This window comes from Schistocerca nitens, chromosome 7, assembly GCF_023898315.1.
Source record: "Schistocerca nitens isolate TAMUIC-IGC-003100 chromosome 7, iqSchNite1.1, whole genome shotgun sequence".
Lineage (NCBI taxonomy): Eukaryota > Metazoa > Arthropoda > Insecta > Orthoptera > Acrididae > Schistocerca > Schistocerca nitens.
The window spans coordinates 517,829,790-517,844,332 of NC_064620.1; the positions used below are offsets into that span (position 1 = coordinate 517,829,790).

General features: G+C 45.2%; 1 protein-coding gene across 1 annotated transcript in view; it reads left to right on the top strand.

Moving 5' to 3' along the window:
- LOC126195231 (facilitated trehalose transporter Tret1-2 homolog) overlaps positions 1 to 14,247 on the top strand; it is a 60,421-nt gene extending 46,174 nt beyond the window's left edge. Inside the window, exon 2 of the mRNA XM_049933756.1 lies at positions 12,705 to 14,247. Within this exon, the coding sequence (XP_049789713.1) occupies positions 12,705 to 14,110 (1,406 nt within the window). The 3' untranslated portion in view covers positions 14,111 to 14,247. The remainder of the gene's footprint in view (positions 1 to 12,704) is intronic.
- Positions 14,248 to 14,543: the final 296 nt, after the last annotated feature.

Here is a 14,543-nt window from a genome sequence, read left to right on the forward strand (position 1 = left end):
CACTAAATAAGCCACCGTAAAGAAAGTCTTCTCCACGTGCAGCAGCACCTTTGCATCGAAATGGAATAGACAGCTTGGGAAGTCGATAAATGCGAATCGATGGATAACAGTCTGCACCGATTGTCTCACCAGCAATGCTGTCACCAAATCTGTACTGGCTGCCAAAACTCTGGAAATTGCAGAGTTCCTTGAGGAAGACATCATTTGGAAAGACAGAGCGGTCCTGTGTTAATCTCTGAGGGTGCAAAAGTTTTCCAGTCGAAGGCTGCGAAGTTACTCACTGGATGCCTACCATCCACAGAATGTTTTAATGAGACATCGGCAGATATGTACGTTGATGTCGAACAGAGAGGCTGGCATACATCTGCATACAACACACACTTCACACCAGCCCTCTTCTCGCTCCACAGTTGCAAAACCGGAACGACAATAAGTACACTGTTCATGTTTTAATTGGACGATGCTCAGGATGACTTTGCGAAACCTCACGAGCAGATCTGAAGAAAGTAGGCTGCTGGCTAGCATATGGATCCTGGGCATCCGGGCGTAAGACCAAGGGCGCTATAACACCAAGAACCATAAAGTGGGATATAGTCTGGAAGACTTGGTATGGGTTTTTAGACCTGTGCAGTAAGTGCAGAAAATGGGACTACCAGAAAAGGTGCTAGAGGGCTGCTTTGAGCAGTTTCGTATCCTTCGTCGTTTGGTCGGCCGTCATATATGAAGTCGAGAATTGTGTCCACAAAGATGACAAAAGCCCCGAGAAGTGGTCGATGTCCTCCGTATGAAGCCCTGTTACAGTTCAGAGGTGCGGATCGACGATGGGAGATTCAAGGATGCTGAAGCCCACTCGATGATCGCGAAGCTTCGACGGGAGGGGCTACCTTTGGTGTTCATCACAGTGAAGAGGATGTAACAACACGGCTAGAGCTCAAGGATCCGTCAGTGCCACTATACAGAGGATCACTGGCAAGGTCTAGCTAAAGAGTCCTATAGTCGACTCCCGACTCCAGTGAGAACTTCTGAAATGTGGGGGGGGGGGGGGGGGGGGGGGGGGAGGAAGCAAGGGAGGAAGCAGCGGCAAGTGCTGCGGTGCATCCTGGGCATCCGGGCGTAAGACCAAGGGCGCTATAACACCAAGAACCATAAAGTGGGATATAGTCTGGAAGACTTGGTATGGGTTTTTAGACCTGTGCAGTAAGTGCAGAAAATGGGGCTACCGGAAAAGGTGCTAGAGGGCTGCTTTGAGCAGTATCGTATCCTTCGTCGTTTGGTCGGCCGTCTCTAGAGGAACGGAGGGTTCCAAATGATTGGAAAAGAGCACAGGTAGTCCCAGTCTTCAAGAAGGGTCGTCGAGCAGATGCGCAAAACTATAGACCTATATCTCTGACGTCGATCTGTTGTAGAATTTTAGAACATGTTTTTTGCTCGAGTATCATGTCGTTTTTGGAAACCCAGAATCTACTATGTAGGAATCAACATGGATTCCGGAAACAGCGATCGTGTGAGACCCAACTCGCGTTATTTGTTCATGAGACCCAGAAAATATTAGATACAGGCTCCCAGGTAGATGCTATTTTTCTTGACTTCCGGAAGGCGTTCGATACAGTTCCGCACTGTCGCCTGATAAACAAAGTAAGAGCCTACGGAATATCAGACCAGCTGTGTGGCTGGATTGAAGAGTTTTTAGCAAACAGAACACAGCATGTTGTTATCAATGGAGAGACGTCTACAGACGTTAAGGTAACCTCTGGCGTGCCACAGGGGAGTGTTATGGGACCATTGCTTTTCACAATATATATAAATGACCTAGTAGATAGTGTCGGAAGTTCCATGCGGCTTTTCGCGGATGATGCTGTAGTATACAGAGAAGTTGCAGCATTAGAAAATTGTAGCGAAATGCAGGAAGATCTGCAGCGGATAGGCACTTGGTGCAGGGAGTGGCAACTGTCCCTTAACATAGACAAATGTAATGTATTGCGAATACATAGAAAGAAGGATCCTTTATTGTATGATTATATGATAGCGGAACAAACACTGGTAGCAGTTACTTCTGTAAAATATCTGGGAGTATGCGTGCGGAACGATTTGAAGTGGAATGATCATATAAAATTAATTGTTGGTAAGGCGGGTACCAGGTTGAGATTCATTGGGAGAGTGCTTAGAAAATGTAGTCCAGCAACAAAGGTGGTGGCTTACAAAACACTCGTTCGACCTATACTTGAGTATTGCTCATCAGTGTGGGATCCGTACCAGATCGGGTTGACGGAGGAGATAGAGAAGATCCAAAGAAGAGCGGCGCGTTTCGTCACAGGGTTATTTGGTAACCGTGATAGCGTTACGGAGATGTTTAATAAACTCAAGTGGCAGACTCTGCAAGAGAGGCGCTCTGCATCGCGGTGTAGCTTGCTCGCCAGGTTTCGAGAGGATGCGTTTCTGGATGAGGTATCGAGTATATTGCTTCCCCCTACTTATACCTCCCGAGGAGATCACGAATGTAAAATTAGAGAGATTAGAGCGCGCACGGAGGCTTTCAGACAGTCGTTCTTCCCGCGAACCACACGCGACTGGAACAGGAAAGGGAGGTAATGACAGTGGCAAGTAAAGTGCCCTCCGCCACACACCGTTGGGTGCCTTGCGGAGTATGGATGTAGATGTAGATGTAGATGCATGCCGTGTGGCGTAGCGGTTAGCTTCAATCGCTGGCCTGTTGTAGGTCGCCCGTTCAAAACCTGACCAGAAGCGGTTATTTAGTATTTATCATTTCTCGAAGATTATTTAAAATATCTTACTTTAGTAGTGTTTGTATAATGTTTTATATTCGATATTTGGATACTTATTTGCATACTGGAATATTCGATGTTTGTATAAATAGCTGCACACCCTCTCTTGGCAGTTCTGATGTAGATGGATGTTGGTGTCAGTATTAAATATGCTTTCAGACTTAAGGACATTGCTTCATTGACTACCTTGCCTTTGGATGTGGGCTTTATTGCGGCAGTTTCTTACTGGTGAGCTATAATGTACACCGTAGACAGTAATGTGCCAAACTACATATAAACAGGTAGTCGTCTGCATTCAGCTTCTTCTTTCTTCTTGTAGACAAATTAAAAGGCTTGCCTGACACCAAAGTACCATAGGAAACCTTCGCTAGTAGACCTGTACTCTCAGCTATACTCCAAGTCTTCCAAGCCAAAATTTTTGGATCAGGGAAAGCTTCAGGGCCACCATAATCTGCATCATTCCCCCATACAGCAGCCAAGGTCAGCCATGTACTGCCTCCAAACACAGCAGAAACATCACAAGTGAACTGCATTCTCAGTCCACAGACGACATTCGGTCCACCAATAAGCTGCTGCTTATTGAATTGCCCAGCAAGGTCAATGTATATTGCCTTCAATGACTTGTACATAGGAACACCGCGCGATGGGCATTGTCGTGCAACAACACAACACCTTTTGACAGCAATCCTCGGCGTTTTCTTCGAACTGCAGTCTTTAGACTGGCAGTAAGCATCTCACTGTAACATACACTGTTTATTGTTGTGCCCCTTTCCCCATAATGTTCCAATACTGGACTTTGTGCTTCCCAAAAAACCGTAAACATCAGTTTTCCTGCAGACGGTTGGGTCTTGAACTCTTTCTTGCAAGACCAATTTGGATGTTCCCATTCCATACTCTGCCGTTTACTCACCGGCTCGTAATGATGGATCCATGTTTCGTCACAAGTAATGATCCTGCCTAAGAAGTTGTCCCCTTTGTTACCATAGCGATCCAAACGTTTTTTGCAGATGTCCAAGCGCGTTTGTTTATGCTACTGTGTGAGTTGTTTTGGGACCCATCTTGCACAAACTTCATGAAACCCAAGTCTGTTGTGGATGATATCGTAGGCAGAACCGTGACTAATTTGCAGAGATGTGCCAATTCGTCAAGAGTTAATCGTCTGTCTAAGAGAATCATTTCACGTGAACGCTCAGGGGTGTCTTCATTTGTGGCGGTAAACGGTCTTCCGGGTCCTTCATCGTGCGTAAAACTTGTGCGACTGTTTCGGAATTTTTCAATCCATTCGTAGACACTCCGTTGTGGCAAAACACGTATCAGGGACCGAAATTCATCGAAGACTTTCAGTACAGTACGGGTACTGTACCGGAAGTCTTCGATTAATTTCGGCCCCCTGATACGCCTCCCGACCACAAAAAACGGATCACTGAACGTCGCTCTTCTATGGTGCAAATAAACAGCGGAGCAGCCATGGTTAACAGCACGGCAGCGATAGCGAAACTACCCTAGCTCCTTGAAAATTGCAAAGGTGTAACAACAAATAAACAAAGCACGCGTCATCAATGTAAAACGACAGTACTACAAACATAAACAAAAATATAACTAAACTGCGGATAATATTTGACTTACCCTTGTATACAAGAGGAATTAGTACATTGTTTGCCTCTTCTAGGAACGTACAGTTGACCACACCGTGATGCAAAACGCCTCTCTCGCAGCGAGAGCCACTGGACTCGGCTGAGAATCTCCGTCTCGCTTTCGCCCTTGTTAAATGAAACTGTAACGAAACGCGCAGCTCTTCTTTCGGTCTTCTCTCTTTTCATTATCAATACTATTGGTACGGTTCCACGACTGACGAGAAATATTCAATCTCCTTTGTGGATGGACTGGACTTCGTGAGGAGCAAGTGCTCCATGTGGTAGTTCGTATGGGGTGAGGGGGGTAGTTCGTAGGGGGGGAGGGGCAATGGGGGGAGGGCTAGACCTGGAAGGGTGGAGTATTTTTAATATTTTGGAAGGCGAATGGTGACTTGTGAACAGCCATAAAAAGTTCCAGTTCTGCCCTACTTTTCTTGATAGAAAAACACCTGACTACACTAAATACTTTCCTTTCCTTGAGGGGCAGTTTGACGAGGCTTGCCTTGCCCTCGGGTATTGGCACCCTTGCTCAGCAGTTTTCTAATGATTCTAAGTCCGGCATATGCTACAGTTGCCATTTGTTTCCCGTGGTCGTTCCACTTTAAATTGCAAATAGTCCTAGATATTTTATGAACGTGACTGCTTCCACTGATTGTTCTGCAACCGCGTCATTATAGAGAGTCCGTCAGGAAAATGTATACACACTTTAACGAACGAAAAGTATTACTCATGTGTTTATTTTACATTTAATAATTGATCACACATGTTGTACATCCTTCAGTTTAGCACATGGTTACTTTAAATGTTCAACATGTTCACCGTTGGCGGCAATAAACATAACTGAACGACGAGCGGTCGCCGCAACTGCGTCAGTCAATGTTACAGTGGAGATCGGTGCACATGTCGCTGTAATCTCCTGACGAAGTTCCTCCAAGGTGCGTGGCATACGTCGATAAACGTTATCTTTCACAGTTCCCCACAAGTAAAAGTCCATAGGAATTAGATCTGGCGACCGTGGATGGAACTCAATCCAATGCCCCGGAAAATTGTCAACCACGAAAGCTCTTACGCTAGCTGGTAGTGTTGTGGCGCCCCGTCCTGTTTGTAGAAGGCCTCTTCATCAGCTCCATAAAGCTCACGTATACCTGGAAAATTGATGTGTGTAACATTTCCAGGTACACTTCTCCAGTGACAGTAGCATCAAAGAAAAAAGGTCCTTATAGCCCCTAGATGATAGTCCATACCACACTTGAACACCTACTAGATTGACCGCTTTATCCACATTAACAAGAAGATTTTCCGGTGCCCAGTACTCACTGGAATGCCGATTCGCGGTTGCATCAAGTTTAAATTGTGCCTCGTCACTCCACACTACCTTCGTCACAAATTGTTCTTCATCAGTTACCATTTGCTGATACCGTTCGAAAAATTGCGTTCGGTGATCAGGATCGTCATCATTAATCGAGCGCAGTAGTTGTGGAATGTAAACTTTCCACTTTGCAGCTTTCAGATTTCTTCGTACACTTGTACTGCTAACCCACACTTCACGTGCACATTGCGTAGCAAATTCCTGTAGCGAGTTAACAAACGTTTACAACACGAGAGCCGACGAAGCAGGACTCATAGCTGTACGCTATCTTCCTGATCTTCCTTTGTGAATGGTTCAAATGGCTCTGAGCATTATGGGACTTAACATCTGATGTCATCAGTACCCTAGAACTTAGAACTACTTAAACCTAACTAACCTAACGACATCACACACATCCATGCCCGAGGCAGGATTCGAACCTTCGACTGTAGCAGTCGCGCGGTTCCGGACTGAAGCGCCTAGAACCACTCGGCCATCGCGGCCAGCCCTTTGTGAATATCACAAATCGTTCCATGCAATTGAAACTTGTCAATGATTCTTTTAATTGTCAGGCGGATTTGCGGTTCTGTTTCAAACTCCCGCCTTCACTGACGTTGCACTTCAACGGCATTATCAAAAGTTGAAAAACAACTTCACAATACATTTTCGTTGCTCCAATGTCAAGCATCCTCCAGCCATCTTGTTTTCCAAGTCACGAGGTGAAAGTACTAACATCTATTGAACCAAAGACCATCCTACAACACACTTATAAGTCAAATCGAACGACAATATCGATATCTCGATAGAGCCTGACAAAGGGTGTATACATTTTTCTGGCGGACTCTATAATAATGAGTTTTCTGCTACGTTTTATGTTGAGAGTGAACTGCCCATCCCTGCACCAAGCGTCCGTCCTTTTCAGGACATCTAGCATTTAGCTACAATTTTTGGGCTTTACTGCCTCTCATCTAAACAACAGCGTCATCTACGATCAACCTCATGGAATTTCTAACGTAATCTGCTAGGATAGAAGGCAGATTAGTTCATGTGCTGTATGGAGTAAACGACAGAGGATTCGACACTCCTAAAATTCACGGGGAAGTATATAGTATGTGAGGAGCTCCAATCTCTGTCTCACCTTTGCAACGTCGCCTCTGTGAACAAGGTTTATGTAGGTTGCAGGGGTCCAAATACTTCTATTGCGCAAACAAAATGATATGAAACGATGGCAGTGGGCAAAGCAACGTAAATACTGAAGCGTGGAGCAATGGTCCAAGGTGTTATTCACGGACGAATTGAAGCTTGAAGTATCTGGAAGTCATCGTCGATTGTTTGTTCGTCGACTTCGTGGACAACGTATGAAGAGTCAATGTGTGACGCCTGCGGTGAAGCATACAGGAAGGTCGGTCATGGTGCAGGGATGTTTTGCGAGTGATAAAGTCTGTGATATCGCGACAGTTAATGGAACATTAAAAAAGGAAGGATATCACAGGACACTGATCAACAATGTAGTTCCAGTTGGCTAGAGACGTATTAGTCGTGGGTTTCTTCTGCAGCACTACAATGATCCCAAACATGATTCTGAATTGTGCATAGGATATGTCAATAGAAAAGAGATATGTGGGGAACTGAAGAATATGATTTGGGCATGTAAGCCACCTGCCTTAAATCCCATTGAACTCTTATGGGACTAAATTGAAAGGGAGGTCAGAAAACTGAGGTAATCTAATGTTGAAGATCTATGGAGTAAATTGCAGATATGTTGGACTGCAATAACTGGAGAAACGTTACAAAATCTGCAGAATGCCAAGAGTTTGTGGAGTTTTTCTCATGGTAAATGATGTATTATTTAAAGAGGTTAAAATCTAAACCATTTTGTCTTGTACCTAATAATAATTTTGTTGCTCTATTTCGTTTGTGTGACGTGTTTGTACATAAGTACGAAGTATACAGATTTTATCATCGATGAGCGAAAATTTTTGACCAGTAGTATAAATGATTAAGTTTTTACGAAACCCTCACAGCGCGAGACCTAGTTGCACGTGTTCTATTCATTCACTTGGCACATTACCACTGGTCTGGTGAGAACCTCGGCTCTAACCCGCATTCATTAATCTTTTCCCTTAAATTCCAAGGGAACTAAAATAACGCCTCTTACGGTGTATTCGTGTATTCCTCACATATTGCGTTCAAGTGGAATAATGATGTTGTGTAATGGCTTACATCGGCAGAAATATGTATCACTGCTATATCTGATGAAAGGTATCACACTGCTATTGCTGACGCTACCATTTTGTATGATGAAATAACTCCTGCAGAATTTGATTTGTTGAGCCATAAAAGTTATTATTAGTAACTTTGTACATTTTGGACACAGTGCATTAGCAATTACAACTCCTGACAAAATTGATCTTATGTGTCAACGACCTGTGTTTCACAATGACGATTTTAAATTTGAATAACACGCATTCTAATCACGAAACAGTGTTGAACATTTTACACACAAATTAGGACATTTATCAGGTGTAGAGGTATGAAATCGAAATTCGGTTGCAATAATTACACGTCAGCTGCTTGAAACTGATAAACAATATTTTATTCAAAAAATCACCATTGGTAGTTATACATTTCTCCCACCTCTCCGGCAGGCTATGAATTCCACGCCAAAAAAGTTCTTCTTTGGAAGCGAACCATTTTCGTACATCATCATACGAACTGAAGCGTTGTTCAGCGAGAGCGTGTCCCAATGTTGGAAATAGATGATAATCGGACGGAGACAAGTCCGAAGAATCAGCCGCATGCCCTAGTATTTCCCAACTGAACGCCTCGATCGTTTGACTGACCCCGTTTGCTGTGTGTGATGGGACGTTATCATGGAGCAAAATTACTTTGCGTTGCCTTTTTCCATATTCCGGTCGTTTTTCAAGTAATGCTCGATTTAAATCGATCATTTTCTGTTGGTAGCGATCAGTGTTCACGGTATCACCAGGTTTCAGCAGCTCATAATGCATGACAGCCTTCTGATCCCACCAAAAACAGAGCATTCTTTTCTTTCCAAAGTGATTTGGTCTTGCAGTGGATGTCGATGGTTTGCCTGGATTCACCCATGATTTACGACGCTTGGGATTCTCAAAATATATCCATTATCATCACCTGTCACTATTAGACGGAGAAACCACTTTCTTTTGTATCTGGCGAGCAGCATTTCACAAGTGGTCTTTCGATTTGTTTGCTGTCTTTCATATGGTTCATGCGATACCCAGTTTCCCACTTTCTGCAGCTCTCCCATAGCTTTCAACCGAAAAGGCTTTCTGCGCCACATTCAATTGTTCCGCGAGTTCCTGTTGAGTATGAGTATCGTCTTCATACAATAAGGCATGCAATTCGTTGTCTTCGAACTATTTCGGTGGTTCCCCGCGCTCGTCGTTTCCCACGTCAAAATCACCACTTTTGAGTTTTTTGAACCATTCGAAACATGGTGTTTTCCCAAGAGTATGTCCGCTGAAAGCTTCGACAAGCATCCAATGCGATTCTACAGCAGTTTTCTTCAAATGATAACAAAAACGAATGTTGTCCGCACATCTTTGTTTGCAGGCACAAAACTCGACATGTTTGAGGGTTTCAAACAGATACCGATGTATGGAACTTGGGTTACTGTGTGTTGTAGAGATGGGCAAAACTGTTCTTTTCAGAGATCGGATCAGAACTGTTCACTCCCTGAAATGAACTAGCTCTTTTTCATGACTCACCACTCATTCACAATAGAAAATAAATGGAAGGCACATTGCCCTTTAAACTTGGTTTATTCCAGTACTATACCTGTATTTTGGTCTTATTTGATCCTATTTTGAAGTAACACAGATAATGAGTAAGAATTTTGTATTGTTTATTAAAATTTCCATGATATGACGAAGTTTTTGATTATTGACTTATTTTGCACTATTGTGGTTTTTGCTTTGTAGCCATTATCATGGTCAAAGGTGAAATAGTCATAAAATATCTGACATGTCTGAATGTTTGTAATATTGTGACAACAATCATTCAGACATGTCAGATATATAATAAATATTTCACCTTTGCACGTGATAATGGCTACAAAGCTAAAACAGCATGCTGATAACGACACTTTTGAGTGTCCCGCAAAACAAACATCTACATCTAAATAGTGATAGTGTGAAATGAAGTAATAATGAAACTTAATCAAATTGTTGCATTTTCATTCATAAAGTACAGTATGACTGCAGTCTGCAATGAAGGAAAAAATCAGTGATAGGTTTATATTACATCCTGAGTCACTTTGAGATTGAAAAGTTATACATTTCATCTGGTGGAAAAAATAAAAATATTACTATAAAATTCTAAGTATTTTTATCAGGTAGGGAAATTTTGAAACTAAGACTGATTCATATTATGTAAACAAACTTTAATTGCATAAAAAGTAACATACAAAAGCTGTAATATATTTTAGTATGCATAGTCGACACAAACAGTGAGTATATGTTATAGGAAAAACTAATCAGTGTTCTGGTTTATAAATAAAATTTGTTCAGTTTTACTCGAAGTGAGTCTGTTCCTTCTGTCATTGCATATTTGTCCTGCTTTTGAGAAGATACGCTCACAGGGAACTGATGTAGCTTTCTGAAGACGCCTAAAATCACAAAATCCGCACTGCAATAAGAAAAAAATATATAAATTTGACTGTAAGACCAAAGTGCTGCATATAGCCTTACACAGAATAAAACAAGGAAAATATTGGTGTATCACATTTTGCAATGCATTTATCGGTTCGCTAGTAATTAAAGCATAAATTCGAGTGTCCATAATAAAAAATCCTATAGTAAGAGGAGTCGTCAGGAACCTAATCTTATCAGTTTAAACAAATAAAAATAAAATAAAAACAAATGACATATACATAACATAATTATGTAATATACATACCGGTATTACTACGAAGAACAATATCCAGTAGAGACGAAGTCCGATGTAGAGGCTCCGAGTCAAGCAGGTCGAGCCGTGAGCTGTATTACTGCGTGAGCTAAGACCGCAGAGACCAGAGTGACACCTGAGTTTCTTTGCTCAACGCTCTGGCTAGAGCCGAGAACGGTGGGGTGAGCGTTGAGCGGGCGAGTTCCGAGGGTGGGGGGAGCGGTGACCGGTCACCAGTCACCCGCTCCGAGACAAATCGTCCGTTCTCTTGCGAGCAGGTTTTTGCAAGTAGTTCTTATGTTCTCCACTAGGAGGCTCTCTGTCCTGCTGCTCGCATCAACTGCCCAGAGGGCAGGTCGTGCGACTGAAACGACCGAGTGCGATGCTAATTAAGGTGCGCCAGAGACTCCACGCGGCAGAGGAAGCACAGAGACGGCACGGCATATGTGAAACACGAAATCCAATGGGGCACTGCACAATGCAGGCAGCCAAAGCAGAAGCAGGGCAGAGGCCGGCGCTGGCTGTGTTGTGTGGCGTGCAGTGTGCTCTCACCAGCAGAGGCCCTGCTGATCTGCTCCGACTCTCTCTCTCTGCTGTGGGAAACGTTTGGAGCTGCCGTTTTTTTTCTGAATCACTGATTGTTCACTCCTTTGAAAGATTCAACTCTATGAATCAGTTCAGGAGCAGATCCCCCATCCCTAGTGTGTTGACATTCGTCGTCAGCCGTTACAGGAAGCAGATGGCGTTGCAGACGCGGTCTCGTGGGCCCTACACTGACAGCTAGCACTATCTGTATGGAAATTCCGGTTTTAAACTTCTACACCTGGTATTCATGTAGCCGCGCGGGATTAGCCGAGCGGTCTAGGCGCTGCAGTCATGGACTGTGCGGCTGATCCCAGCAGAGGTTCGAGTCCTCCCTTGGGCATGGGTGTGGGTGTTTGTCCTTAGGATAATTTAGGTTGTGTGTAAGCTTAGGGACTGATGACCTTATCAGTTAAGTCCCATAAGATTTCACACACATTTGAACATTTTTTTTTTGTATTCATGTACTCAAGGCGTTTCACTCAGTTTTTGAACACATATTTGGTAACTGCAGGAGGAACTCTGGAAATTTCATCGTGAATTCGATCTTTTAACTGTTGTAAGCTTTTCGTGAGAAGCCGGCCGGCGTGGACGAGCGGTTCTAGGCACTTCAGTGCAGAACCCCCCAACTGCTACAGACGCAGGTTGGAATCCTGCCTCGGGCATGGATGTATGTGATGTCTTTAGGTTAGTTAGGTTTAAGTAGTTCTAAGTTCTAGAGGACTGATGACCTCAGATGTTTAGTCTCATAGTGCTCAGAGCAATTTGAACCTTTTTTTTTTTTCGCGCGGTCGTTGTACATTGTTGCCTGTAAATAACCCCGTAGGTCAAAGTCTGGCACGATCAGATCAGACGAGCAAGGCGGCCAATCGGCAGAAGCTCTTCACGGAGAATTTACAAATAATTGTTGCTTGTGTGGCATGTTCAGCGTTTGGGCACGTTATAGTAATGAACGACGAGGGCTTGCCTGTAAACTGATAAGCAGTTCTCGGGAGTTCAGACAGTTTTCCGAGCGCCGGTTGACTTTCGATTCGATGCACTGGCTCTGTGTCCTGTTTTTAGCGCGCATTATTCCATTTTGAAATCGTCAAACGATCCTAGATTACTTAATTAGAGATTGAGGTGTTTTTGAAATGTAGTTTTAGAGTGAATAGTATGTTGTGAACTGTGCGTCAGCTGGTGTGGCCGAGCGGTTCTAGGCGCTTCAGTCTGGAACCGCGCTACCGATACGCGCGACATCCTGCCTGGATGTGTGTGATGTCCTTAGGTTAGTTAGGTGTAAGTAGTTCTAAGTTCTAGGGGACAGATGACCTCAGATGTTAAGTCCCATAGTGCTCAGAGCCAACTGAACCATTTGAAGTGTACTGTGCTATCTTCAGTGCTTATTACAACAGTTTTGTAATACTAAATACAGACATCTGCTTCTTCCAGCGAACGTCGTGGCCATGAACACTGGATACATTGTCGGATGGAGTGCTGTCTCTCTCCCCGTGCTGGAGAGCAACACGACGGAGCCGAGCGTGAACCCGCTGGACCGGCCGCTGACCAGGGACGAGTCATCCTGGGTGGCTTCGCTGATGGTCATGGCCTCGATGCCGGGCCCAGCAGTTTCCAGCGCCGTCAGCCGACGCTGGGGCTACAAGCTGGCCGGTTACCTGCTTGGCGCCTTCGACATTCTGGCCGGCCTCACCGTCATGTTTGCCCCGTCCTTTCCAGTGCTGCTACTGGGACGAGTGCTCACCGGGTTCGGCGCAGGCTGTTCGCCTGTGGTGTCCACCACGTACATTTCCGAGGCAGCCCAGGAACACGTGCGAGGGTCGCTCGGCACCTTCTTTGCCCTGATGTTCAACGCAGGGGTGCTGGTCGCCTACATCGTCGGCGCCGTGGCTCCCTATCGGATCGTGTGCGCCGGCGCCGTAGTCCTCCCAGCACTCTACTTGTGCTCCTTCTTCTTCCTGCCAGAGTCTCCTCAGTACCTGCTCTCCAAAGGCAGAAGCGAAGAAGCAGCAGCGTCGCTGCGCTGGTTCCGTGCCGCCGGCCACGACGTCGACGCAGAGCTCAAGGCCCTACAGTCCACACTGAGTTCGGGGACGGTAGAAAAGGGGCACAAGCGGCTGTCCATACCAGAGTTCTTCAAAGATCGCGCTGCCCGCCGCGGCTTAATCGCGCTCGTCGTGCTCATCCTCAACCAGCAGCTGAGTGGCGGCATGACCATCCTCAACTACGTGGTCGAGATGCTGTCGTCGACGGGCAACGGAGGCTCCGCCGCCTGGTCCGCCGTCGTGGTGGCGACCCTCCAGTTCGCAGCGACCTTCCTGTCTTCGGCGCTGGTGGACCGAGCCGGAAGGCGGCCTCTCCTCTTGGCCACCAACGCCGGCATGGCTGCTTGCCTCACAGCCCTCGGCGGATACTTCTTCGCCCAAGCCAGCGGCTACGACGTGGACCCCGTCTGGTGGCTGCCCGCCTCTGTCATGTCCTTCTCGCTCGTGCTCGGCGCCATCGGCATCGGGTCTCTGCTCTTCGTAATTCTGAACGAACTCTTCTCTCCGGACGCGCTACCCGTCGCCATTTCTGTCGGACTCGCCCTGCAGACTGTTGCCACAACGGCGGTTTTGAAACTCTATGTCGTGCTGGTCGTCTGGCTGCAGCCCTACGGATGTTACTGGTTTTATGCCGTCTCCTGCATACTTAGCAACGTGTATATACTACTATTTTTGCCAGAAACTAAAAATCGCCCCATAAAGGACATTATTTCTGATCTAAGAGGTGAATCGAAGAAAACTACGGCACATAAACATCGATATAATCAGGTCGCTGCAGTCGAGAGCCAAACGTAAGCAGGATATTCTTAATAGACAATAATCAGAAATTTAGATGCGGCGAACGAGTTAACAGCGGATGTCGAAGCCGCTGTCCAGTGTACCTGAGCAACAGATGTAGTCGTCTTCCTTGTACGTACGTGGGTCACTCCAAAAGAAATGCGCACTATTTTTTATAAAATCCATCTTTTATTCTACATGTTTGAAAGTTTTACAGTCTGTAGATACATCCTTTAGGAACAATTTTTTTCATTTCTGCACATCATTTCCATCCCTCTCAACTGCCTTACGCTATCTTGGAACCAGCGGCTGTACAACCGCGCGGTAAAATTCTGGACCAGCCTGCTGGAGCCACTGTTTGGCAGCGTGCATCATCTTCAAACCTTCTTCCACGAAGAGAGTCTTTCTGTTTCCCAAAGAGATGATAGTCACTTGAAGCCAGGTCAGGACT